Source organism: Oryx dammah, unplaced genomic scaffold (genome assembly GCF_014754425.2).
Source record: "Oryx dammah isolate SB20612 unplaced genomic scaffold, SCBI_Odam_1.1 HiC_scaffold_1, whole genome shotgun sequence".
NCBI lineage: Eukaryota > Metazoa > Chordata > Mammalia > Artiodactyla > Bovidae > Oryx > Oryx dammah.
This window is the reverse complement of record NW_024070185.1, coordinates 20,327,401-20,353,363: the sequence shown is the minus strand read 5'-3', so window position 1 is coordinate 20,353,363 and position 25,963 is coordinate 20,327,401. Positions and strand designations below refer to the sequence as shown.

Sequence of the window (25,963 nt, the reverse complement as noted above, 5' to 3'; positions counted from 1 at the left end):
GAGCTACAGAAATACACATGTATGTCACACACATATATAATATTGAGATAATAAGCTGGGTGAGGAGAACAGGCAAAAATTAGTGTGGCAATAAAAAAAGAAAACCATCTGCAATAAGTTTTCTTTTGTTCTATAACTAGAAGAAAAAACTAATTCACTACAATTATAGCTCAGATATCTAAGTCTTCTTTGGCCTATGTATACACACCGTAATGAAAATATAATGATCCTATCTCTGTGTGGATACTAAATACGCCAAGGAGAAATTCCTTCTCAGTACCATTTGTCTCAAGGGCCACAGTGGATCTTTTCAAAACAAGGAAGATAACGTGTCTACAAACGAATAATTAATCTGCCCAAATTCATTCCTATAGCTCCTCTTATAAATTAAGTCTTCACTTAAAAAAAAAAAATGAAGGATAAATGTAAAATACAGGGCTAGGTCGGATTAAATCTTTTTTACCAATCATTTTTGTAGACTCATTCTGATAGAATAAGCACACTTTTATCATTTTCAGATGTAGTTTCCTCCAGAAAGGTCCGTGTCACACAATGGCCTCTGTGCCTCCGGATCAGACATCCCTTCATGTGTGATACCATTCTTCTTTCTCTGCCCGATAATCCTATTTTGTAGAACCCTATCACCTCTGAAACCATTTCAGAGGCCTCTTAGCAGCCAGTGACATGTCCTTTGCCACTGCGTTCTGCATTCACTTACCGCACATCCACATGACGGTCACATAAAGTAAGTGCTGTCTGCCCTACTACACGCGGATGTCAAGGACAAGACTGTATCGTGTCACATTTTAGCACTGCTTCAACATTTAGCAAAGCTGACCTGGACATACTAGCCACTGAAAATGCCCCCAGAATTATTTAATTACTCACAGATATCCCCTATCCAAGACTGTGAAACCATGATTATACACTCTTAAAATACTTTGCAATTATTTTAACATTACGATAATACCTTTGCCCTTGGTGGCAAGGTAGAAGAGGGGAGAAGCACACGTATGATGAACACAGACTTTTAAAGCATATGACCTTCCCAACTTGGGAGGCTGACCACTGGTCTTGTTATGGCTCCATATGATGCAATGAGGTAGTTTCAGTAAACCTTTAATGTGTATTAAAAAATTATTCCTCACACTTCTGAAAAAAAAGGTATCTAACAATCTTCCTAATCTAAACAAAGGGGAAGATAGTTCAACAACACCCCTTCAAACATCTGTGAGAAATATAAACAACCTACAACCCAATCCTGTATTACAAGTACACAATAGCTGAGACTTGTTGTTCTGGGGCCTGATTTGATTCATTTGTCATGGATCTAGCGTGTATGTGTATGCATATATCCTTTGGAAAAAAATCAGAAATCCAATCTCTTTCAAGGGTAGATTGTCTTTGGTAACCCTCTGTCATTACAAGCTATACATCAATTTAAAAAAAAAAGGCAGTAACAGAAAACGTTTTGGATTAGCTATGGCATTTCCTCTCTCTCAAATAGGCCTAGATGGAGATTTGTGTGTCTGACACAGTGTGTGTGTGTGTATGAAATATGATAAAAGGATAACAGAAACATTATTATAAGCCTTCCCTACAGCCAAATAAAGTTTCACCTACATAGATGTTGTAGACCTGACCTAAGTTATACAACTATGAAAAACATGTTCAATAGATGATTTAAAAGGAATAACCCCTGAAATATTACTGAATGCTTTCTAAGTTCAAACCAACCGAGATATTTTTCTCTCAACATGATTAGACATTAGAGAATAATCATGGGGAAAGCTTTTTTAAATGAACTGATTTGCAGGACTAATGGTCTCATTCAAAGACCATCTCTCATTCTCCAAATACCTATTAGACACCTGGGCTATATATTCCCCCCAAAACAGCTTTTAACAGAAAGCAATTATTATATTCCTAGAGCCTTTTAAGTAACAGTTCTGAAGATCTGAAAAGAGAGAGGATTTTTAAGGAAAACACCAACAACCTTAACTGTACACAAAGAAGAGACATACCACTGCCATTCACAGAACTCCTCCAGAAATGTAAAGGTGGCCGTAAGGAGGGGCTAGCCACCTTTACCCCTGCTGCAAGACAAAGTGTACTCCTCCTTCAGATGTGCGGAAGCACCTCCCTTTACCTTGAGAATCTAGTCCTTCGGTATTTAATTACACTGTTGGGAGCACAGAATGGTCTGGCACCATGCCCTTTCCCTGGGTCTCACTGATTGATAGCATCAATAATATTCAGGCTGTAATTAAACCGCCAAATAGTATCCCCTTTGCCACTTGGCAGATCAATGTTCTTTAATACTCAAAGAACAAAGTACAAAGGTGAGAGGGGTGTTTTTAGCCCTCACCTTCACAGTTCATTTGACTTTGTGCTTCAGAGTAGTTTGCAGACAATGCATATTTCACAATTCCCCCAAGAACACTGGTTAATGAAAAAGAACACGAAGGAAAATTCTGCAAGTTGGTGACAAGTACTTATTAACCCTTTTTGCAAATTTGAGCAGAACAGACACATACTAACCCTTTAGGCAACAGTATGTATACACTGCTCTCCCACAGCTTTGAGACAAAATACAGTTTATAGGTCAAAACGTTTATAAATTAAAGTAGCATACTGTGAAGTTTTTTCTTTAAATATTTTTAACATACTATGTGGAAAAGTCCTTTATGAGCACAAATTTCCATTTATTCGGACCCTGCCTGGAAAGTTCAAATATCCAGATATCAGGGAGGGTGGGTCAGGAGTGTGGCTAGGCACTTACAAAAACGAGACCAACTTTTATTGTACTACAAAAGCAACTTCCATAATCTAAGGATTCACAACCATCTGGGATCACAAAATTCAACTCCCAATCTCTACACTATGAACTAGCCATTTTAAATGAACAGGCCCCAGAAGAGCCATGCTGCAAATTCCCTGCTCTCAGAATCAAGTACTATGTGATGTTTAAGTACTTGTAATGCTAGAAGTATTTAATGACATTCAAATGCTCTGGAAATGAGTGCATGAGCACATGTGTGTGAGAGCGAGAAAGAGGGAGGGTAGATAGGGCATTATATTCATTAAAATTACACCCATTAATCACAAGACCACAAAATGAAAATCTTACTTACATGTTTTAAAACAAGCACCAGAAAGCTGTCCAAGTGTAAACCACTAAACAATGGTCCTCAGGTTAGACCACCACCTGTTAAGAATCACCTCTGGTGGCTGTTTAACTACAACTTTCTTGGCCTCACTCTGTAGATCATCATATTCAGTAAGTCTTGACTAGGGTCCAAAAATCTGCATTTTATTAACCACTGCACCACAGCGATTCTGACGAACATTAAAGTTTTAGCAGTCCCTTATGTCGAGGGATTTTAAACAGGTAATCCTCAAAACTCTGGGGTGTATTTTTGGATTTCCTGAGGAGCTCATAAAAATTATAGATGTCAAGCCCTCCTCTTCGTCATCTACCAGCATTAATTTCTGAATAACACAAATTCCCAGGTATCTTGAAAGTGTATGTGACTATAAGTCACCAGCAAATACAAAACTGCAAAAGTAAAACAAAGTCCATAAAACCCACCCAAAGGTTATTTCCAAGAAGTAGACCCACTATATATGGCTCAACTGAGTTGGGGAGCCCACCAGTATGGCCAGTCTCTGGAAAAGGCTGCCGTGCTTGATTCCATGTGACTCCAGAATCTTTCTAGGAATGTGAACAGGGTTGTTTGGGCGAAGCAAGCAGAAATGGCCAGACTTCTAAAGAATCACTCTGGGGAAACTAAAGCATTTTCTGAATGATCAGTTTCCGGGGCCAGGCAGGTGCTCTGCTTTTCCTTCCTGCGGCTCACCTGAGGGTCATTTCAAGACTCATTAGCAAGCCCAGAACCTGTGCAGGAAGGATTAAGGTTCTCTCTCCCCTGGGAGGAGGTAACCTGGTACTAATGACCCAGAAGAAAGCCTATTAGCATGATTTATTTTTGTTCACAATCCACTTCTCTATAACTCAAGTAACTAGAGCCATTTTTTAAATATCCAACAAAATTAAAGAATTAAACACTGTGACTACTTTCTTCAGAATACAACTAGCTTCTTAATTCCTCCCAACTAGACTTCTAAAAATATCACTTTAATATAGAAAATGCAAACTAAAAAAAAAAAAGAAATATTCTTGATCTTCTGTTTCTGAAAATAACAGGCCAACACAAGTATTTTCTACCTCTAGCTCTCAGGCCAAATGTTTCACAGGAGCTGAGTAACCTGGTACCATCTCTACCATTTTATACCTGAGGAAACTAGACCAACAGACAAGAGCAGAACACGAATCTGGGACTTGGGGCCCTATGTCCTAATGCTGCATTCAAAAGAGCTTCTCTCAAAGAAGGGGGGCGGGGCACAGTAAGGAACAGATTTCCTGTGTTGTTTTCAAAACATAGCCGCCTCTCTTGCTTGTTCATAAATAGCATGCCAAGAAACTTTCTGAAGCAAAAATTCCACCAGGAATTCTGACGCAGTACTTGTGGCTGAGAACTGATGCGAAAGGAAAACCTGGCAGAGGTGGGAGTAGAAGAAAATGGACCACACATGCTTTTCTAAAGTCCACACAAATTTAGAGAGAGAGAAATGCCGCTTTGCTGTGATTTTTAAACTACCATCTAGGACTCAAAGGATCCTGCCAGAAAAACATTCTGCAAGTATGAATGGTCTCCTACAAAACAGAGGTTGAGAAAGTTACTATAGTAATTCTTTTACTGCCCAATTACCATTGAAATGTTAATTCACCTATCTGCTAAACAGGATCTCCAGAGAGCAGTTTTCTTCTCAAACTGGAGGTCTGGCTATCTCCAGTGCTCAGCCTGAAAGACAACAGAGTTTTTCCATCACCAGGCACCCACCCTAATAAAACTGGTTCAGAAAATCTCAGGGTACTAAGAGCCCCAAATCTAGGTCTTCAGGACACTATTCGATTTTTTATAGTGGTACAGATACCTGAATATCGGTAACGTGAAACAGAAAGAAAACCATAAAAGGTGCCAGCATCAGCAACCATGGCCCATTCCTGGTCCTAGCAGTATTATTATTAGCTATATTACGTGAACAGGCCCCTTAACCTGCACTTCATTTCATTGGCCAAAGGGCTACAAGAAACTATTGCTGTTTTGGCATGAATCCAGACAAATTGACAAATAGAAGTCCTATGAAAATACTACACAAAAGCAGATACAGCAAGGAACTGAGGCTCTGTTAGAAGGCGGCACACCTAGTTAACTTCTCTAGTTCTCCTGGGTTATACATGAACAACAACAAGCCCTACCCTACCCTTAAAGAGCACTAGAAAAGTTAAGCAGAGAAGTGCTAACAGTGCCTTGCATTAGAAATACCTTTGCTGGTGTACATGTACGAAATAGGCAGGAAATGTAGGGCCACGCTTGCGTAATAAAATGATCTACAAAATCCCTCCCAAGGAAGATGGGTTAGGTCAGCTGCTAAGACTCTCTCCCACTGCCACCCTCTGTGATTCACAAGCAGGGATGGACAGGAAGTTTGGGCTAGGACATTGACCCCAGGAACCCTCCTCTTCAACCCTCCCTCTGCACAGTCTTAGCCTTTGCTCCAGCAACTGTGGAGAAGTACCTTCTACAGAAAAGCTGTTCAGAGAATGCCAAGGTACTGCCCCCTGGGAACTTTCCAATGTCTAATTCCCACTATGGACAAAGCTTATAAGGAGCAGAAATAACACAACAGGCCTGAAGTCAGGACCAGGTTCTGGACCCTGCCAGACCCCCTAGATAATAACAACCTCTGGAGATTTTTATTTTTAAAGGAAAAAAAAAAAATTCAAAGTTGAAAGTAAAGCATTCCACAAAAAACATATTACTCAAAAAAAAATTCTATTATTCTTCATTTCATATCAGGACTATGTAAACTGGATTCAATATAGATGTGAGGTTTATTCAAATGCATTGAAGAATTTCTGATAATCACATGTAGTAATACACTTAGAATTTGGCTCTAGAAAGTTCCAGATCATGGATTAAAAATGAAATTAGAAAAACATACACCCAATCTCATTTTCTTAAAAAAGGAATAGAAATCATTTACTCAAAGTTTCCATTTGTCTCTCCACAGAGACCTGATCAGATAAATAATAAATTTAGGATAACATCTCAAAAGTTGTCAGTTACTGTTAGGTCTGTCCTTCAGACTATTACTTTCAAAATTTCCCAGTCTGGTCAAGATAAAAGGTCAATGATGATCTATACTCTTGTTGAACTGTACAGAAGAGGCCTTATAAATTTGTGAAGCCCACACTTCTTCTATAAGCATTTACACTTTGTACCTTCATGAGAAATATCAACTGCGTAAATAAGCCACAAGAGCTAGAGGTGGCTTGAGATGCTCAGAGGGATGCGGAGTTTAAATCCAAGGCAGATTTTGCCCTCCTAAGAAACGCCCAAGTCCAATCCTGTCGTTGATTTGCTGAAAACTCTGGTCCTCCTTTACCTACAGTATAAAGCCAAGGCTCCTCACTCAGCCTGGCACACGTACCTTTTCAGATCCAGCTCTCAGGCTCATTTCCACACCACTCCTCACCCTGCTTTCTCCTCTAGCTAGTTATATGTGATTTCCCTAACACCCGCTTCCAAACTTCCCAGCAGAAGTATGAACTCTCAGCTTTCCTGCTGTTATAAAACCCATACCCCAGAATAGTGCTGCAGAAACAGAGCACCGAACAAGAGGCAAGCCTAGAGTCCACCTTCACTCCCATTCCTGTTTCCATGCCCTTTCCTCCACTAATGAGTGGGGAGATGATTTATGCAGCAGCCACAAGGTATTTCCTCAGGTTCAGAATTAAATTTTATAAAATGACAACTTAGAATGACAGACAAAAACCAACCCCCATCCCAGATAATCGTGAACCAAGGGTTGAGACAGACAAGGTTTCCAGTACAAATGTTACTGTGGCTGCTAAGCATTCAACAGTGTAAAAAGGACTGTTACCGCCTCAGGACAGGGTGCTGCACTTCACTCTGATTGCATTCTCAACCAAACCATCCTATGTGATAGCCATAAGCTCATTAAAAACAGTTACACCTTTTCCTAGAAAAGAATCTGGAGCACTATGGAAAGTTAAGAGACCCGGATAATAAACAGACTCGGTGATAAGTTGATTATTTTAAAAGACTTTACGGATATAAATAAAAACTTAAAATGGTTAAAAGATGGAGTCCATCCAAGCTTATACAGGCAGTTAAATCACTTAAACAGTATCAGGGAGGCTAAAACTAGAAATGTATAGATTCCTCCTATATTAAGGATACAGTTCATGCCAAACAGAAAAACAGTCGACAAACATGACATTTACTAATTGAGAAAAGGATAAGCTACAGGTAGAAAAGGTATAAATTTAACAAAAATTAAAAGCAATACAGTAGCTCAGAAAAAAGGTGTGTTAAGCTCTACTTAATTGCTCTCTATTAAACTGAACACTTTACAGAATAGACATTACTATTTCCAATTAATATTCCTATTGTTAAGTTTTTTCATATAGACAGAAATGGCAGTTTAATTATTTTAATGAGAAATTCCACATTAATGTATGTCAATTAATATTTTTTAAGCAAAGGTAAGGTTTAATCTGACTTATGTCTGATGATTAAGAAAAATCGAGTCAATCAAAATCAAATTTAGGCAGTTTTTCTATGCTAGTAGCATTTCCAGACAGGTTTTTTTCTGCTCTGAGAGAGGAGACATGGATTTCTAGGGGTGAAAGTGAAAGGTACTCTTTGCAACCCCACGGACTATACAGTCCATGGAGTTCTCTAGGCCAGAATACTGGAGTGGGTAGCCATTCCCTTCTTCAGGGGATCTTCCCAACCCAGGGATCAAACCCAGGTCTCCTGCATTGCAGACAGATTCTTTACCAGCTGAGCCACAAGGAAACCTATCAATAAAGATGAAAAGTTCTCTATTCCTTAAGATAACAGCTCCTTGCTGTTGCTGTCTAGTCACTAAGTTGTGTCGACTCTTTTGCGACCCTACAGACTGTAGCCGACCAGGTTCCTCTGTCCATGGGATTTCCCAGGCAAGAATACTAGAGTGGGTTGCCATGTCCTCCTCCAGGGGATCTCCCCAACCCAAGGATGGAACCTAAGACTCCTGCACTGGCAGGCAGATTCGTTACCACTGAACCACCTGGGAAGCCCAACAGCTCCTACTACTTTCAAATAAAGCAAAGCCACTTGGTGGAATAAAACTTCCTAGGCCCGCTGTAGAAGGGGGAGAAGCTGCGGGTCAAGATATAGATTTTACTGTATATGTGATATTCTCTTATTCGCAGCACTTGATGTTGGAGGGGAAGTCTGTATTTTCAGAAATGAGTGTTTTACTCTGCTCAGCATGAATCTAGGTCTGATACCATTAACCTAGGCAAAAGAATTCATTTTCCCTTAGGAGTGGAAAAAATTGTGCATTTACTCCCTTTTTACTGCCCTCCCCAGTAGCCAAAGCTAAAAACATCTTGTAATATCCACACTTTACTTACCAGCTCATTATTAGGGATAACATGGGCAGGCTTTACTCATCATGATTGCCTCTTATCACCAGCAATGTAAGCTGCTGGGACATAAACTCAACCAGGAAAAATAACTGAACCTTAAGAGAATCGCCACCTTGAACGTTTAACCTATAAATGCCACTGTACATAACAAATCTCTAACATAAGGTGAACTTATTAAGTTTTTCTAATTTCTAAGCCACACCTTTTGAAAAGAAAGTGAAGACAGTATGAACTTTTTACTCCAACTGCTGAATTGGCATTGAAGTAAAACCATGATTAATATTCTAGTTAAGAGCAGTTTATCAAGATTATCAAGGTAAAAGATGAAAACAAATGGAACTCTGCATGCAAAAGTACCAAGTATTTAGAGAACCCATATACATTTTGGCGGTTCCTAAGTGTTAGGTCTTAGACTCACTGTCACAAATTACCTGCAAAACAAAAAAAAAAACAGATTCCTGCATCTTACCTCTGGACACTGAATGAGTAGATCTGAAGTGGGTCCCAGAATCTGTATTTCTAACTCGTCCTCCTCTCAGTGACTGTGGGACTCTTGCTTCACTCATTGCAAAAACAGTGAATATTTGTCATCTATTCAACATACCATCCATCTATTACACAAAACCCTACTGGGCTAATGCTACTAGGAAGCCCCAGGAAAAACTGCTAAATAAACCACCTTTCACAGCACTTGATTCACTGTTTCAATATTCCAATAAATAGGAATTCTACCAAATGCATGGGTGGCTCAGAAGACATGAGAGAAACCTGAGCTCAAGGAGTGCACAAATACTTGTATACTTATAAATGACACATGTATTAATTAATCTACTGCAGCTTTCTAAAGGAAAATATGGTGTCATGGCAACAGTCTTACTGTAGATATCAAAAGACAAAGATTTGAGTCACAGCTCTGACTTCAAACTGCCTGGTCTAAGCTAAACTCTGTGACTACCACTTAGGTCTCAACTTTTTTACTGCGGGTAGAGGTTAATGCTTAAGTCTGAACTATATACGGGTCCCCTTCAATCCCCAAACTTCTGCGATCCCTCATGGACTATTTCAAAAGAAGGGAGAGACCCAACCTGAGGTAGCAAAACCCAGAAAGGCAGCAGCAAGAAGAATTTCAGATGGACTCCAAAAGATGGGATGGCTGCTATTAAACTGAGTGAGAAAGAATATGCCAGGGGAGCCATGAAAGCATACGTGCAGAGGCTGTGAATAAGATGAGCTTGCCATGGAAGAGCCAGCCTGACTACTGTGCAGAACAGTAATCAGTGATAATGCTGGGTCACTCCAAAGTTAAGCCAAATGATATGGTAAAACAGTAGGGGAATAGAAGAGAATTTTGAGTGAGAAGCAGTATGAGGAAAGTGGTGCATTTTTTAAGATTAGCTTCACAGCCTCCACCAGGATGGACTGCAGAAAGCAAAAAGAGAAACTGATTCACAGAATAGGAAACAGAAAGGCTTAAATACAGCTTCCAAAAACTATGAAAGCAGTGAACGCTAGGGAAAACCTCACTCAGATGTTGCATGAGAACACACAACACATCTAATTGAAAAAATCAGAAAGAACAGACAGACAAAAACGGTACTATGTAGTTTTGGGAAATGGTCTGCTTTGCCTCAGATAAATCGGGGCCAAATTGAGGCCACCAGCTGTAATTTGATATTCCTGTCGGAACCGAATGAGAGGGGTGGGAAAGAAGAAGCCTGCTGCTTACCTACCACACCCACCCCCTTCCCCGAAAATCTGAAGAGAAGCGGCAGATGTCAAGGGATAAAAGCCACAAGGCATGACTGTCCTTTCTTGCATGTATTCTGCCTGAGCAGCTGGGCCCAGAAGAGAAGGCCCGGTGACAGACAGAGGAGGCAGCTGTCACCAGAGGTCTCTCTGCAGGCCATGGACATTTCTTCTATGGAGACCCATTTCTCTTACATTTCTACCTTCGTGTGGACCTTACTGCAAAAAGAACTGATGCAGAGCAAAAGAACCGACCCACTAGGAGTGAAACGAGGGTGCTTATTTCTGGAATGGAGAAAAGGGCATTTCAAGCCAACCATCAGTATTCCATTTTCTTAACCACGATTCATGAGCAACAATCCTGAAGTCAACTGACACTGAGGAGCCTCACAAAAATCTGCAGTAGGACAGTGTTTGCAAAACAGTAGGAAAAGGTAACTGGACACTGGATGTCTTCTTTTTTAAAGGTACTTGAGCATTACACTTAGAAATACTATTAAAAGGTTCATCTCTGTAACACAAAGAGTAGGCAAAGAAGAGTAGACAGTTAGAAAAGACATTCCAGATTGAAAAACCAAGGTCAAAACAAACAAGTCCGCTGTGATCTTAGAATAAACTAGAGATCTAGTAATTAGACATTTCGTACTTGGGACGTTTTCTTGACCAAGAAGCATGTAGAATCTCAGACATCTTACCTTCACGTATATTTGGGGGTCACTGCATACAGTTTCCTTTAGATGAGACAGAGGTGGGAGGTATCTTTCCTCCAAGCCAATAAATATAAAGAATGAGATGTCAAAACTACCCCAGGCTAATGAATTACCTTAACTGACAACTCTGAGAGAAGCAACTTTTAAACACAAAGATGACACTGCATTTCCAGATACCTGAAAAAGTGAGCAGAAATCTCCTAGACAAGCCTCTAAGCAAGATGGATACCACAGTCAGCCTTGACTAACTTCCCCTCACCACTCCAGGCTATGGTCTGAGCTGACTTCTTAAATCAAGGGTGGAAAATAGGTTCCAACTTCAGTCAATTGATAGAGGTTGTCTGGAACACTATTTTGACAAATATTTGGAAGCCACATCCAGACTCAGTGAGAAAGGCTGCCATGATTGATCGGGAATGTCTGCACTAGGCAGAAGAGGGAAAATTGATAGCACGTGTACTAAGCGTTTGCTAGAGGCAACGTCCCTTTTATCTTCTAAAGGGAAAGAAATCTACACAGCCAACTGTATTAACTTCTTATCCAGAGAGAATTTACATCAGAATTTCAAAAATTCAAAAGGCAGGGAAAACATCCATAAAGTTATTTACCATTTGTCACGGAAAGAAAACTATAACAGAAAAAAAATAACCCGTGTGGCATATACACTCTCCTAGTTGGTCTCCCCAAAGTAAGCTGTATCTGCTAGACTAGAGTCCAACAGTAGCTCAAGGACCTGCTTTTCTATGACCTGAGAACTAAAAATGATTTTTACATTTGATAACGGCCTGAAAGCTAACAGATTTATTGCCCGGCCCTTTACAGAACAGAACTGTCAATCCCTGCGCCGCTGCTGCTAAGGCGCTCCAGTTGTGTCCAACTCCGTGCGACCCCATAGACGGCAGCTCACCAGGCTCCCCCGTCCCTGGGATTCTCCAGGCAAGAACACTGGAGTGAGTCGCCATTTCCTTCTCCAATGCATGAAACGGAAAAGTGAAAGTGAAGTCTCTTAGTCATGTCCGACTCTTAGCCACCCCATGGACTGCAGCCTACCAGGCTCCACCATCCATGGGATTTTCCAGGCAAGAGTACTAGAGTGGGGTGCCATTGCCTTCTCCGATCCCTGTGCTAGAAGAAACAGATTCGTTTTTTTCAAGTTATAGGCAAGTAATTCACTATAAAGGATGGAAGTTTAATTCAGTAAGTTTCATAACATACTTAGCTAAGAAAGTTGCTGCTCTGTCCCTTTGTTAATATACAAGTAATTACTGGGTTGGCCAAAAAGTTCACTGGGGATTTTCTGTAAATTGTAATGGAAAAACTCAAACGAACTTTTTGCTCAATGCAATACACGTAGTTGGAACCCACTCCAGTATTCTTGCCTGGAGAATCCCATGGACAGAGGAGTCGGGTGGGCTACCGTTCATGAGGTCACAAATGGTCCGACACGACTGAGGGACTAAGCACAAGCACATACATGCAGTACTCATGAATAAAGTTTCCCCCATCAGGCAACAAACCAAAAAATTCTGCTATGCCTCCCAGAGACGTGTCTATACGGGCACAAAATGAATGAAGGGAAGAACTACAAAGAGACCTTAATTTTTTTCAACCTCTGTTCTGTGAGTAGATATAAAAAAAAATGTAAACATACTTTTATTGTTTTGGTTTGAAGTCTCAATCCATTCAGGGTGTTGATAGCTTTCTCTGCATCCTTAGGGTCAATGTAGTTCACAAAGCCATATCCCAAGCTCTGCCCTAATGAAAGGGAAGGGGAGAAAGGCATACATTAGTTCTCCACCGCTGATGACAGACATCCGTGTTCGTTCTGGCATAAAGTCTTGTCATTAACGCCAGCATATCTTCTCAAGAGTAAAAAGAAGTCTACATTAATTCTAGAAATACACATGTGGCCTTTTTCATCTCCTGTCTATTACAGCTTCAAGTTTAAACATCAGTTAGAACACAGCAAGCTGTGCTGTTTAAAAAACACACATCCCCAGTGTTCCATCACACATGCCCTGCCTAAGCCCCAGCACCCAGCAGCAAGGCAACTGTGGGTGCAAGTCTCCACGGAGCTGCTGTGTGGGCTTCACGGGCACGACTTGTTCAGCTTCAGTTTCCTTACACATAAAACTGGAAAGTAAAAAGCATCAACCAAGAATCTGTCAGTGTTCTGTACACATTACCCTGATAAATTTACAGCCTTTACCAAGTACAATTATTTCAGAGTCTAAAATAGTGGAGAATCACGAGTGTGTGTGTGTATACATGTAATCTATATGTGTGTGCGCATAAGTACATTAATTTTAGAGGAGAGCTTATTCAAATAAACTAAATCCAATTTACTAAGGGGGTCTGAAAGCCTAGCTAAGGAATAAAGGGAAATATGAAGACAAAGATTCATGGCTGAAGATATACAAACCCGTAAGAATATATGGAAAAGAAAAGAAAAAAACAGAAAAATAACGTAACAGAAAAATTTTGGAATAAGAGTTGCTTCTAAATGAGTCTGTTGTTGCTTTTATCCATCATCTGAGACCTCTCGTCTTTGGCTCACTGATGTGTCCCAACTCTCAGGGAGCAGGAAATAACAAGAGATTGGAATCAATGGCATGCACAGACAAGTGAAGTCAACCCTAAAGGTCTCCATTTTTCAACTAAAGGAAAGTTTCTCAGTTTGACAAGATGAAAAATACTAAAAAGGTGGTAACAAAAATGGTCATTAAAAGGTTTAGTCTACTAAAAGTCAAACCAAACCAACTGAGGGTTTCCTGGAAGATTCCCAGTAAAGGTCCAAATGCTTTCTATAAACTACCATTTTTGGATCAATTTCATAGCAAAGTGAGAGAATATTTTTTCTTTTAAGTGGTACCCTTAAGTTTAACTATTTGTGAATACAGGTATTTAGAAAGGCCACTCTGGTCTCCCTAACATGGTTCCTCACATGTATACAAAGAGAGAGAGGGAGAGAGAAGACTAACTATAATACTTAATAACCATGAAAACTTGTGATTATATTTTGAGGACCACTATCATTCTGAGGGGATAATCACTGCTAACTTATACTCTTTAACCAAACATTTTTTCCTGTTTTTATAAAAGGGGGTGAGGGGAGACCTAAAACTCAGTTCATTAATTTTTTTCCTCACACTACTCACAGAAATTGTGTTTTACTCAAAGATCTGATTTCTTAAAGTTGCATGTGAATCACTGAAGTTTTAAGCATTCAGCTTTTTTTCTAATTTGACATTTATCATGTGTCTACTGCATCCATAGTGGCCTCTCATGAAATGTGTTGCAGTTCTGTTATCACTGAGCAGGATTCAAACTGGCTGAACATTAAAAAAGCTGCTCAAGGAAGCACTTTATGATGGAAAGAATATGGGCTAGAAGATAAACACACATAAGTTCTAATCCTGGCTCCACTGTTTACCAGCTGTGTGACTTTGAAGAAACAACTTAACCTCTCTGAGTCATTAACCTCCTTATTTCTAGAATGAGGATAATTCCTACCCAATGAGACTGCTGAGTCAGTGATGAGAACTTTCACTATCAATGGAGATAGACCACTCCAGTGAAAAAATAAAGGAAAAATAACATATCCACTACATGTTAAGGAGTTTACACACATTCACTTAAAATTAAACCAGACAAGATGCTACCAAAATAACAGGGGAAGGAAACGCAAAGTGAACACTGGGTGGTTTTCCACATTGCTATTCTATAACAAAGTAAACCAAATATCAGCTGTACGAGCACTGAGTCCATTTCTCCTATCTATTGGCACCACACTAACACTTACATTTTACCAGTTTCTAATCAAAGTCCTTTCTGAATCTTGGTACACCGGAATCATCCACAGCACTTAAAAAAAATAAAAAGTGGTGTCTGAGTCCCTTTCCCCCAACTTTTTTTTTTTTAATTGGTCTATTACAAACCAGGTTTCTTAAATCCTAGTGACTCTAACACATGTACTCAAGGCTGAAAATCACAGTTTTAATAGCGACAGAGAATCTGAGACTGCAACTAAGGATTCTGGGAGCCCTAAGAAGGGCCAGGTGCTAATGGTCTGGATACGAAGTGACTCTGCAGTAAAGACTGCCTGCCTTTTGACAGATGCACTTTTGAAATATTAGTAGATGTCTTTCTTCTAAATTCTTCAAGTTATTCATCACTTCAGAGGAACAGTTTATTGCCTACTGAAGTCAACTCTCTGGCGCAGCAGGGGCCTGCTCGAGTTGTGTTGCTGGGTAGTCAAAATCCTGTCTGCTTAGCCATCTCTTGCCCTTCCTCTAAGCTCTTCCTCCTAGCATGCTGGGGACACTCAAAAAGTTTGCTAAATGCACAAATGAGAAGCACAGTGGCTGTTATTCATTTACCCAAAGGCAATGTCATCAATGGGCTTCCCTGGTGGCTCAGACAGTAAAGAATATGCCTGCAATGCAGCAGACCAGAGTTCCATCCCTGGGTTGGGAAGATCCCTTGGAGAAGGGAATGGCAACCAACTCCAGTATTCTTGCCAGGGAAATTCCACTGACAGAGGAACCTGGCAGGCGACAGACAGTCCATGGGATCCCAAAGAGCTGGGCACGACTGAGTGACTAACATTTTTTGATGTCATCCATGTCACCATCAGATGACCTAGCCACTGAATGAGTCTTTGATCTGACCGCCTCAAGCAGCCATGGCTAGTTTTAATGATGAGTCAACCAAATTTCAACTATTGGAAACTGAGTACACTCTAACAATATTTATCCCTAAACAAGCTCTCTGACACAAAGTTTCTAAGTTGTTTAGTGCTGGTATTAGGAAGAGCAACACTCACATTTAGTATTTAAGGTAAGCAAAATGTTATCACCACCCTAAGCAAAATAATATGAAGGGAGATAATTGTTGCTAAACGGCTTCATTCCTAAATCCACTGCAGTAGACGCACTAACATGTTGGCACTGGAACTATAAGGGAGTTAGTAACTTCACAGATTTTCATTTTCAAGTGAGCTAATCAAGTCAGCAAACATGTACTGAATGCTTAAAATATATAAAGGCATTACAAATGATATGAAGATAGGCAAGCCTCTCCCCATTCTCATTTTTCAGCTGTGTGGTGTTTTAGTGTTTAATTTTAGCCTCACACTGATCTTGTGAGATACTCATTCTTCTTCTGTAAGGAAGTAATGGTATCTGAAGCTGGGTAAGGTCGATCAGTATCCTCAAACCAAAGAGAAAAAAAAAAAAAACAAGCAGCAAGTAGTCATCAGAACTTGAATCCAAGAATCTCAAACACTATGTTCTTCTCTCAATTCACGACTAGTTTATATATGAACCTGGACCATCTTCAGTATGCTTGAAATATAATGTAACCACGCATTTTCTAACAGAGCTCTACCAAAAAAAAAGTAGTTTTGAGACAGCTGCCTACTGTCTTAAATTCCAGTACTTCTTGTGCAAGTATCAATTTCAGTATATATGAATTTTTACGCTGTTATTCCTATGACAGTGTAAAGTCACCTGGTTTATATAGTGCCTGTTTCAGGTTATTATGAATGCAGATTTTTTAAAAAAGAAAGCAGAAGGAAGTCAAACATCAAGGAAAAAATATTTAGCCTGGAACCACTTTCTCCCACTTTTGTATACATCAGCTAGTAACAGTCATAAACTACCAAGGAAGGCTTGAAAATCAAGCATCATTTATCCATATCCTCCAAATCTATTTTTCAAGTCATTCTGAATTTAGAATGTGCATATTGACAATCTCAAAACCAAAAATCACTTCTTTAAAAAACTTATAAAGCTCTACATTTAAATTCCAAGTATAACAATTACGGAAACCCCCATGATCAAAAGAAATTCTGAACAAAATAACAAAGCCAAGGCTCACCCCCCAAAAAAAGCCTTCAAACCAATAAATCCTGTCTTTAGAAGTCAAAAAGAATCTCTGGTAGCTGAACATCAAGAATAAGGTCAACTTTACTAGCCCTATGAAGCTACCTGTGGCCCCATGGTCCTCAGAGACTTTGAAACCATTCATCTTAGCCTTGGTCCTAACAGCCACGGCAGGGATTCTAGAACGTCACTACAGAGGAAGCTTTCTGAACAGTCATAGGCCTATGACTTCAAGTAGGTCCTTAAACTCCAGGTCAATACTGCACTTCAGCACATGGTATTCTGTATAGTGTGTGAATGTGAATGGCTTTTGTTTCGCACCCTTCTTTTTAATCTAAATACATGCCACAGAGAAGGATGGCTTCTTCACAAAAGACAGAAAAATCCCTTACAAACTGCTCCTTGGCATAAGGAGAACAGTTATAAACAGGCTGCTTAGAACCATGGTCAAGTGATCTAAAGCAGAGAGCTGAAACACTCCAAGGGTCTCTGAATGCGACTGAGGCACACTGAGCTGCAGGGAGGTCAGAGCAGGAAGAGGAAAACAGGAAGAGAATCTGTTCAGTGACAAAGTGCTAGTGGGAAACACAGTAAACTCCAATTTATCCCAAACTGTGCATAACTCAAAGCTGCAGCCGTTCCCTTGCCACCTACATTGCTTTTCATAGCACACTTTAATTAAAATTTTAATTGCATATTTTAATTAAAAATACACAATCTTCTGAACCCATTTAATTCAAAGGTCACTTTATTTAGTCTTTTCTATTTCAAATTACTACCAATGTTCCGAATATCAAATTACCCCCTCAGGTTTAAAGGCAAAGGCAATAGATCACCATAATTCTTGATTACAAACCTGGTACATTAATTTAATTTTATCCAACCAATATTAAGTGAGATCATTCTCAACACGGAATTGTGAAAAATAAAGTTCTGTATTTAAAAGCCATCTTACACATTTTTCACCAACATTCACCATTCATTTGTTCAATGATTTTAGAAAAGCTACTTTTTGCTAATTCTGGAGAATACAGCAGAGACACAAAATTCCTCTTTATACAATTTATATTCTGGTTAGGAGACAACAAAAGAACAAGCTCTACAGTATATACTGTAAGAAAATAAGGGCTAAAGAGGAAAAAAGCAGCAGAGAGCTGGGGGTATGGGATCAGGGCCTCTGACCTAAATATAATGATGAGAGTGGGCCCCAGCCTGAATGTAACTTTTGATCCAAGACCTGAAGGAAGTAGCTCATAGTCTTATTAGAGAGGCTTTGTAAGCAGATTCATTTCAGTGCACACTCTGCCACTGGGGTATCACATCCTATTTGTTCTACCAGGTAAATCTGCCCCACCCCTCCAACCCTCCCGCCCCACCAGGCATTAGTACACAGGTCCTCGCATATTATTCTAACATGGATTACTGCTACAGTATCCTAACCATTATCCCTTCCCTAGATGCCTGTTAATTCCAAAACTAGTCTTTCTAGAAGAAAATCCCAATCATAATCTGGTTTCCAAGGTCATCATCAGCTTCTTGCTTACTTCTAGGACTCCTACAAGTATGGATACCCAGAAACTCATATTCAGTTCCCTGTGCCTGGAATACACATCTACTCCTCTAGGACAGGGGTCCCCAATCTCTGGGATCTAATGCCTGACGATCTGAGGTAGAGTTCATGTAATGATAATAGAAATTAAGTTCAGTTTGGTCGCTAAGTCGTGTCCAACTCTTTGCGACCCCACAGACTGCAGCACGCCCGGCTTCCCTGTCCATCACCAACTCCTGGAGCTTGCTCAAACTCATGTCCATTGAGTTGGTGATGCCATCCAACCATCTCATCCTCTGTTGTCCCCTTCTCCTCCAGACTTCAATATTTCCCAGCATCAGGGTCTTTTCTAATGAGTCAGTTCTTCCCATCAGGTGGCCAAAGTATTAGAGTTTCAGCTTCAGCATCAGTCCTTCCAATGAATATTCAGGATTGATTTCCTTTAGGATTGACTGGTTTGCTCTCTTTGCAGTCCAAGGGGCTCTCTTTGCAGTCCAAGGGACTCTCAAGAGTCTTCCCCAACACCATAGTTCAGAAGCATCAATTCTTCGGGCCCCAGTTTTCTTTATGGTCCAACTCTCCAAAATGCACAATAAATGTAATGTACTTGAATTATCCTAAAACTAGCCCCCTCACCCAGGTCCATGGAAGAACTGTCTTCCACAAAACCAGTCCCTGGTGCCAAAAAGGTTGGGGAGCGCTGCTCAAAGGCTTTCTCTGAGACCTTTTCCTGTTGTAATTTGTTTCACTCCCAGTGCTCACTGTTCAGTGCCCTTTCCTAGTCCTTCCACAGCCCTTGTATTATCCATCTTTATCTTACCACATATGGGTACTGAGTCAATTTGGACATCCCATCGCACAGACTGTTGAGCAAGGGCAAGCTGAGCATAGATCCTGATATAGAAGACCCTAGCACAGATTATTAACATGCTCACTGAAACAATGAATGAACGACCAAGCTAATTGGGTTGGGGGTGGGGGGAGGATGAACAAATGAAGAAACAGCCGTCTGCCTTCCAGGAACTTATGGTTGAGAAGAGAGATGCCCTTATAAACATGCTCCCCATCCACGTCCCTACATAGCACCAGATGGTTACAGAACAAAAGGAGACAAGATGCTCAAATGTGACAGAATTCTGTCTTTCTAAGGGAGTGATGTGAGATACATTCCTTTTCAAACAGTTCATATAAAACTTTTCATATGAAAATTTTCTACAAATACTATTTAAATGAAATCTCAATTTAAAAAAAAATAATGTCACCTAGAGTAATTTGATAGATTTACATAAATCTGTTTCACAAATCTGTAAGTATGAATTATGGGATGTCAGCATATAATTTTGTTGAAAGTGCTTTTTCACTAATATAATTAAGTCTGCTGAGACTATTCATGTACAAGTCAAATAAAATGCAGAGTGAATTCTGTAAAAACCTAGTAGTTGAATCAACAATAAAAGGTGACTATGCTGATTGATGTGTATCTATTATTTTATTTAGAGCAGCAGTAATGTTTTATGAAATAAAAAAAGACAAAAGCAGCATGACTCTTTTCTAAATGCCCCAGGAAGCAGAAACAGGTCACTATGGTCCTCTCTGACAAGCAAGACTATTTGCAAGCTGAGGTCTAATAATGTAACACTTAAAAAAAAAAAAAAAAAAAAGGCAGATTGAGAAGATTCACTGTCTCTAAACATGGTCCCTATATAAAGCTGCATCCTTTAATCCCTTAACAAACAGCAAAAAAAAAAAAAAAAAAAGATATTTATGAATACAAGTTTTCACTTCAAGGGGGACAATTTTCATTTTTAAAGACAGATCGAACCCCTTTCCCTCATTCTAACACCATAACATCATCCTTCCCTGCTCCCCACCCCACAGTAAAGTTGCAAATGTGCTGTGTTGCTTCAGATGGACTTTCTGTTCTTGGGCACTGGTCTTGTGTGTCTGTTCAGACAGGCTGTGCACCGCAACTCTGGCACCAAAACAAGGGGCACCAGACTTGACAAAGGCGCTGTCTTAATAGCTCAGATCTCCTGTGAACAAGGCCATGTGGGGACCACACATCCGGGGAAAGCCTTGAGAGAAGCCTGGAGAACAGAGGAATGCAACCTTCTCTAGTCATCCTCTCCAAATTTTAATTCCTGACTTAGCCCAAGCCTCCTCAGATGCAGCATGCCAGAAGTAGGAAGTCCTTCCATTTAAACATTCAACTAACTCAGGTCAAATTGAACAGGTCCTTCTCACCACCCTCTAACAGCAAAGATCAACCTATGAGGCAGAGAACTGCTGTGATCCTGTTACTACAGATCAAGCCAGACTCCCTTGAAAGCTCGGAGCATTTTTACCAGTTTCCCAAAGGACATTAACAGGGATTATCACCAGGATGGAGAATTCAACCTAGACACTCACATAATACAGAAAACAGATGGCTCACTCGAAGACTCATCTTCCACTCAAATGCTAATAAAGCTGGCCTGAGACTTAAGTGCCCAAATTTAAAATGGTTTTCAGGACTTCATAGATATACTGCGATAATACAGAAGAATTTAAATCATACCTTTTCTGCTGAAATCAAAGTTGTAAATAGTAATCATTTGGTAAATACTACTCCTAATTCGAGAGGGAGCAGTTAATGGCCTCAGCAGCAGTGTTTTCCTACTGAGTTAATTTTAATGGCCATATCTGTCCTCTGATTATACAACTGGTAAAGCTCCATTTTCCTATAGTTCCAGTCCCAATAATTATGAATCTGCTGGCAATGCAGTGTGACCTTGCTTAAGTCGGCAAAACTGTGGGTTTCTTAATATATCACCATTTTAGGAAACATTAAGAACTCCTACATAATCCAGTCTTAGGCTTCTGAGTACAGCGTATTAAATCCTCTAAATTCTCAAGTAGTACACATGGATACTAAGATGTCTTGCTTCCAAGGCCAGGAAGATTAGGAAATATGATCTTTATTTAAAGTGGGAAAATAAACTAGTTCCTCTAGTCCACACATTTTAGGGGAATATTTTAACTTGGACCAGGTTCTCCAGCTTGAGAAAAAGTTAAGATATTACAGCATCTCAAGACCATTGTCCAAAAAAAAAAAAAAGCCCAGTTCTCATTACTCACTGATTTATTTACATAGTAGCTCCTAAAGCAAAATCAGCAAGCCTACCTTCAAATGCTGGAGCTATCCCCATGGTGAGAACAAAAGCCAAAAAACTGTTAGTTGGCCAGAAAGTCAGACCCTACAGTTCAAAAAAAGTTAGGATATTAACATACCCTGAGCTAAGACAAAATCAACTTGTAAGTTAAGATCTGAGTCTGCTGCCATAGTCTCATTTCTTTGTTAATTATAATTAACTCTCCCCTGCCACACACACACAAAAAGGGGCTGTGTAATCCACTTTATCTTGTGCTTACTTGAAAAGCAATGGAGTTCTTCAAATAAATATGATTTGAGGTGAGGGCCAGGGAATTATATTCCTCAAAATATTATTGCAGTAAAGAGGGGAACGAGAAACCAGTTAACAACTGCAGCAGTAAAGAGGGTATCTGCCGTTGCCTGCACTACCAGCTGGTGCCCATCTATGTACACACACGGAGGTCAGTAAGCTGTGTCCGTTGAAAAGTAGTACAGTTTCTTAATGTGTTTCTCTCTTTGTAAGACATTTGTTTTATTCAGTTATTACAATAAAACTACTTTAAGGCCCTAAACACTATAACTAGCCCAGTACCCTGTCTGAAACTGTATGAGAGTCTTGCAGACCACTATAGAGAGCTCTGTGGTGTTTCGTCCAGAAGAATGGGAAACATGCAAATCCTACCAGGTCCACATGATTTAAAATAAATAAATCTCTCACTCACCCAAAAGTTCAAGGTTCATCAGCCAAGACCTTTCAATTGGGAAAGCCTGGTAAGCCTGGGGTCAAAGTCTGTTCCCACTGTCCCATAAGTGCTTTTATCTAGGTGTCTGGAAGCAAACAGTACCTAATTATCAACTGCGATCAAGCAACTTTTTGGGCTCAAAATCACTGCAGATGGTGACTGAAGCCACGAAATTAAAAGACGCTTGCTTACTCCTCGGAAGCAAAGTTATGACCAACCTCCACAGCATATTAAAAAGCAGAGACATCATTTTGCCAACACAGGTCCGTCTAGTCAAGGCTGTTGTTCTTCCAGTAGTCATGTATGGATGTGAGAGTTGAACTATAAAGAAAGCTGAGCGCTGAAGAATTGATGCTTTTGAACTGTGGTATTGGAGAATACTCTTGAGAGTCCCTTGGACTGCAAGGAGATCCAACCAGTCCATCCTAAAGGAGACCAGTCCTGGGTGTTCATTGGAAGAACTGATGTTGAAGCTGAAACTCCAATATTCTGGCCACCTCCTGCGAAAAGCTGACTCACTGGAAAAGACCCTGATGTTGGGAGAGACTGAAGGCAGGAGAGAAAGGGACGACAGAGGATGAGATGGCATCACCAACTCAATGGACATGAATTTGTGTAAACTCTGGGAGTTGGTGATGGACAGGGAGGCCTGGCGTGCTTAGATTCGTGGGGTCGCAAAAAGTCGGACACGACTGAGCAACTGAACTGAACAAGCAACTTATGAGACTTGTATTAACATAGAGCCGTCATACTTAATTCTCAAAACAAAGCTTGTATAGATACATGTGCACCCATTTTACAGAAAAAAACATGGAGGTCCTGGTATATTAACTAACTTGCTCAAAGGCACAGAGGTAGCTGATAAATGGAAGCTACTTCTTGAAACTAGTATTGACTTATCCAAACCCAGTCTTTTCAGCATACATTTCACTGCCTTTGGCCAAGCTTAGGAATTATTTTGAGGCAGACTCCTGTGTATCCAAAGTACACAACTTTTCAACCAGGATATTTACAGTCTCTAAATACACCTGCATTGTTTTGCTTGTTCTCTGTCATGTTTTGACTCACTGGAATGTTACCATTCTTTCTCAATCCATCAAGACACTGGATATACAAGAAAAAAAAAGAATAAGAAAAGGTTCATCACCCCCACAGGTGCACAAACCACTTCAACCTTCAAAACAAATCCATCACCACAAAACAGATTAGAGATCTCCACATTATAAAAATATTCATTTAAAACAGGACTTAATTTACATACTTCTTTTCCAGAAACTCAGAAAGCAATTCTTATGGCTAAAGCCAAACATGGTTGCTACTGCCAAATTTGTCTCCCACACATGACGCTTCCCTCGTCAGCAGATTGCATTAAAATGCTTTCACACGCCTAGCATGGTTTTCTAGCTGTAGAAAAGCAGGTGGGATCAATACCACATGGTCTGCCCTCTAAGATCTTAGCTCAAAAATTTAAAGCAAGACGATAAACAAGAGAGATGCAAAGAAGAAACAAGAGAGATGGCACTTAATAAACACAGAACACCTATATTTAATCACTGGCATTTCATGCTTAACCAGGAAGAACCTGAAGAGAAGTCTTTATTTAGTCATTTGAAATAGAAGAGATGAAATTTAGAAGTTTCTTGACAGAGAAACTGTAGAAACAGGCATATGGAGAAGAGCTAACTGGTAGAGAAGCACAGAGGAGTTGGTTAGACAAAAGACACACTGAACACAAGTGGTCTGTACAGAGCTGAGAAGCAGGCACTGGGAACAGGGGCCTTCCCATGGGAAGCTCTGTAGAGGTCAGACTGCAGGATGCACCCAGCAGGGAGTGACCGCGAAACACACAGGACAAACCAAGGAAGCTGACCCTGGCGGTTTGACAATCAAGAGGAAACGCAGACCTACGAGCAAGAAGAACACGGAGCAAGAAGCTCCGACAGCCCAGAATGGGGATCGGACCCCAAATTCCTTTCAAAAAGGTTCCACAGATCCCTAAAGAGGCAAAAATGAGAGGCTAAACACCCATAATATCTTTCACAAGTCCCTACAAATCGCCTCAATCCTAAATGGCTCACTTCTCATCTGGACAAATTCCAGCCCAAGTCTTCTATTCCTAATTTGTCTATTCCACAAAAACTTTTGCTTACGCTACCACTGACTGAGCCTCTGTCAAGTACACTCTCACCTGAAAAGGAGCACAATTAATTCAATGCAAGTGTCCTTTTACCCAAAATTGAACTTTCAGAACAAGTACTGTTTTCCCTCCAGAGGGCCTTTCAGATCAAGGGCCAGGACAGGTATTAAAGGCAACCCTCTCAAGCCCCGTGGTGGTAACTTCTCACCTTCATCATAATAAGACACAAGGAACCTTTAGAAGCTTAGGTTAATACTCTGACATTAATGCAGAACACCCATACAACAACTTCTCAAATACCCATTCACTATGTATCCCAGCTGGTTCAGTGGTAAAGAACCTGCCTTCCAATGCAAGAGATGTGGGTTTGACCCCCAGGTCAGGAAGATGCCCTGGAGAAGGAAATGGCAACCTGCTCCAGTATTCTTGCCAGGATAATCTCGTGGACAGAGGAGCCTGGAGGGCTACAGTCCATTGGGTCACAGAGTCAAGACAGAAGACACACACACAGGTATCTCTAACAGGATAACCCCCAGTCAAAAAAGAGCAAAACTCAAGATGACTGCCCTAAGGAAGGCTTATGATTTTCCGAGATCTCTTTTACAAAGCTATAAAAAACACATATCTGAATCCTCTCCCACACCCAGTTAAGCCATTCAGTTCAGTTCAGTTCAGTTGCTCAGTCGTGTCCGACTCTTTGCGACCCCATGAATCGCAGCACGCCAGGCCTCCCTGTTCATCACCATCTCCCGGAGTTCACTCAGACTCACGTCCATCGAGTCCGTGATGCCATCCAGCCATCTCATCCTCGGTCGTCCCCTTCTCCTCCTGCCCCCAATCCCTCCCAGCATCAGGGTCTTTTCCAATGAGTCAACTCTTCACATGAAGTGGCCAAAGTACTGGAGTTTCAGCTTTACCATCATTCCTTCCAAAGAAATCCCAGGGCTGATCTCCTTCAGAATGGACTGGTTGGATCTCCTTGCTATGAGTGAAAGTGTTAATAACTACCCTAAGTGGGCACAAAGGGTTAACAAACCTTATTTTAACACTCTGTGTAGCAATCACAAAGTGATACAGGACTTCTGAATTCACACATGTACCTAAGTCCTTTTTCATACAATACGGTGATACCAAGTCAAAAAAGAGAGAGAGGGAGGAAGAAGGCTGTGTCCTTTAGAGGAGACACTGCATAGCATCATATCATCAAGTGAAAAAAAGGTTCGGGACCTCCCTGGTGGTACAGTGGTTAAGATGCTGCGTTCCCAATTTAGGCAGCATGGGTTCAACCCCTGGTCAGTGAACTAAGATTTCATGTGCCACGTGGCGTGGCTGACAAACAACAACAACAAGTTTCAAATGAAGTAAAGGCAGGTAGCACTGCACCTTCTCATCTGCATCACTGATAAAGCATCCTCTATACAAGTAACAAGTAACACCAGGACTTCCCTGGTGGCTCAGATGGTCAAGAATCTGGATGCAGTGCGAGAGCCC

At 40.5% G+C, this 25,963-nt stretch overlaps 1 protein-coding gene across 1 annotated transcript in view; it reads right to left on the bottom strand.

The window, feature by feature from the left end:
- ELAVL2 (ELAV like RNA binding protein 2) overlaps positions 1-25,963 on the bottom strand; it is an 81,722-nt gene that overhangs the window by 28,504 nt on the left and 27,255 nt on the right. Inside the window, exon 3 of the mRNA XM_040238216.1 lies at positions 12,677-12,780. Coding sequence (XP_040094150.1) covers positions 12,677-12,780 — 104 coding nt within the window. The remainder of the gene's footprint in view (positions 1-12,676; positions 12,781-25,963) is intronic.